Source organism: Propithecus coquereli, unplaced genomic scaffold (genome assembly GCF_000956105.1).
Source record: "Propithecus coquereli isolate 6110/MARCELLA unplaced genomic scaffold, Pcoq_1.0 Scaffold439, whole genome shotgun sequence".
Classification (NCBI taxonomy): domain Eukaryota; kingdom Metazoa; phylum Chordata; class Mammalia; order Primates; family Indriidae; genus Propithecus; species Propithecus coquereli.
This window is the reverse complement of record NW_012150163.1, coordinates 880,372-882,837: the sequence shown is the minus strand read 5'-3', so window position 1 is coordinate 882,837 and position 2,466 is coordinate 880,372. Positions and strand designations below refer to the sequence as shown.

General features: G+C 47.9%; 1 protein-coding gene across 1 annotated transcript in view; it reads right to left on the bottom strand.

Annotated features, from left to right (window-relative positions):
- Window positions 1-631: 631 nt before the first annotated feature.
- The window catches only part of HTR5A (5-hydroxytryptamine (serotonin) receptor 5A, G protein-coupled), an 11,333-nt gene continuing 9,498 nt past the window's right edge, over window positions 632-2,466 (bottom strand). The window contains exon 2 of the mRNA XM_012654158.1: window positions 632-1,062. Within this exon, the coding sequence (XP_012509612.1) occupies window positions 712-1,062 (351 nt within the window). The 3' untranslated portion in view covers window positions 632-711. The remainder of the gene's footprint in view (window positions 1,063-2,466) is intronic.

Here is a 2,466-nt window from a genome sequence, read left to right as displayed (position 1 = left end):
TTCGAAATGGAAGGAAGTGTTTGACTCTTAGTGCCTGTTCCACATTGATGGGTTGCATTTTGGAGTAAACTAGCTAATTGGGACATTTACCTTTTCCATAGTTGTGTGTGTGTGTGCAGTTGCCACAAACAAAACCTTCAAGCTAATTTTCACTGGTCATACAGATGGGGCTATGTACTTTAAGATGTTTGGAGACTGTATTTTGTGGTCAACCATTGGGACATACCCCATCAGTATTAGGGTGCACTTACCAGGGCCTTCGAGCAAAATATCTGAAATGGGCGCTATTTCAGAAAACTCGGACTCATGGTCTCCAACCCCCACATGCCCACATTATGATTTCTTCATCCTTTTCTACCCATTCTCAACCTGCCAGTGTTTGTTTTACCTCCTCCCGCCCATCTGCCTGGATTTCTCCAGAACAATGACGGCAACCACGCTGCAGTGGATTTGGCGAGGAAAGGGCACTTCGTGGGAAAAGTCCGTGGCTGTTAGTGTAGACGGAGGGTTAGGAGACACGTCAGACACTGTGTGTCACCAAAATTGCTGTGAAGATTCACAGTGCTACCCAGGAGGCAGAAGCGAGGCCAGTTTGGTTCTAAAGATGACCCCGGAGAACTTTAAGGACCTGTCCCTTCCACATGGCTGTCGGGTGGAGGTGGGGACACAGACAACATTGGAAATGCCACCGAGTTATGGAAGATCTGCTTTTTATCCTGAGCCACTCAAGCATTGTTGCCTAGAGAAGAAGTTCTTGAAGGCGCTGTTGTAGTTCTTGTTGAAAGCCGTGTAGATCAGGGGGTTAAAAAAGGAGTTGGAATAGCCGAGCCAGAGGAAGATGCTTTTCCAGATGGCGGGGATGTCGCGGGACACGAGGGGACTGAGCAGCTCCGTGATGAAGAAGGGGGCCCAGCAGAGCACGAACACCCCGATGAGGATGCCCACCATGAGCGCGGCTCTCCGCTCCTTCTGCTCCCGCCACGTGTCCCCCTCTGTCTGGAAGGTGACGGTGGCGTGGCGGACGGTGAACACCATCCCAGGCTGCTGAGCAGCGTCCTTCACCTGTGAAGGGGAAGCAGGAGCTTCATGCGAGCTGCCACCTTTACACCTGCCAGGGGCAGCCGGGGCGCCTAGAGGAAGGTCCTTGACTTTAAGGTGCGGGAACCTGACAGCCCGTGGCACCCGCCCTGGGATACGGAAACGAGGACAGAGCTAGGGCTTTGCTACATCTCAGAAACGGGAGGAACAGGTGTGATGAAACGGATGGATCCCCTCGTGCTGCCTTTTCAAGGGAGGGGACTGCAGGAACGAAGGCCATGTGGGCTGCGTGGCTTAGGGGCAAAGGAACACGAGCAATCAGAGGGCGCTAAATCCCTACCAAGCCCCCGTGTGCTCAGGGCCACATCTTCTAACATCTTTCTGGACTCATGTAAGTCCCCTCTAAAATGTTAGCATTTTCTAGAACTTTTCTTCTGGTGTAAGGTTTCTACTGCTGTGTTTCCTAACCCACCCCTACTGTTTGGGACAGTCCCCTGGCCAGGACATTTCTCTGGGATTATTCTGTGTCTTCTGCCCATATTTATGGAAAACAGACTCCAAACTCTCAGACTCTCTCCACTCTCCCACGTCCTCCACGGGGCTGCTCCTGCAGGACGGGCTCTCCCGCTGCTCTCAGGACGTGGAATTCCTGGCAGAGGGAGCTCTTCCTCCATCCAGCCCTATTTTTAGCTCTTAGGAGAACAGAAATAATGAGTTAATGATGACGAGGTAGCCTAAATATAAAGAAATCACAATGGCTGAATTTACCAAGTTAACAAATTTATCGATCCAACGAAAAGGTGGGACAGTTACTGGGTCAATCAGTCATTCTCGGGTAGGTGACCCTGACTGCCTGACATTAAATTGTGTTCTTTCCTAACTCTAGCAGACTGTGACTCTGGCACATTTTAAAAGGAGAATTACACAGCTTGTTCTCAAACAGGACGTAATCTTTTAGGCAATGGACGAGGTTGGCAGGTCCATCTAGTTAATCGAACCCACTTAACCAGTTCTTGGCTACATCTATAAGGTGGAGACAAAAAAATTGACTTATTATCATATAAAGTAACAGGTGGCAAAAGGAACACTATGGTTAAGGTAATGTTAGCTGATGTATAAATTATCAACTTTGTACGATAGCCTCGCTTCATTTACTTGCAAAACAGTAAAACATCTAGTATTGTACAATTAAAAAGACAATAAACATTGAAACAAATAGTCCATAGTACTACAACCCTTAAAAACACATACGAAATAAAAAGTGAAAATCCCTCTTTGTGTACCCCACTCTCACTGCCAGATGGAACCCGAGTGCGTTTCTGATTTGTTAAAGCATACCTGGGAATGCATTTCAGGGAATTCATTTATGGAAATCCAAATAATACTTAGCTTCATTTTTCAGCATCAAGGACAGAGGGAAAGCTACCA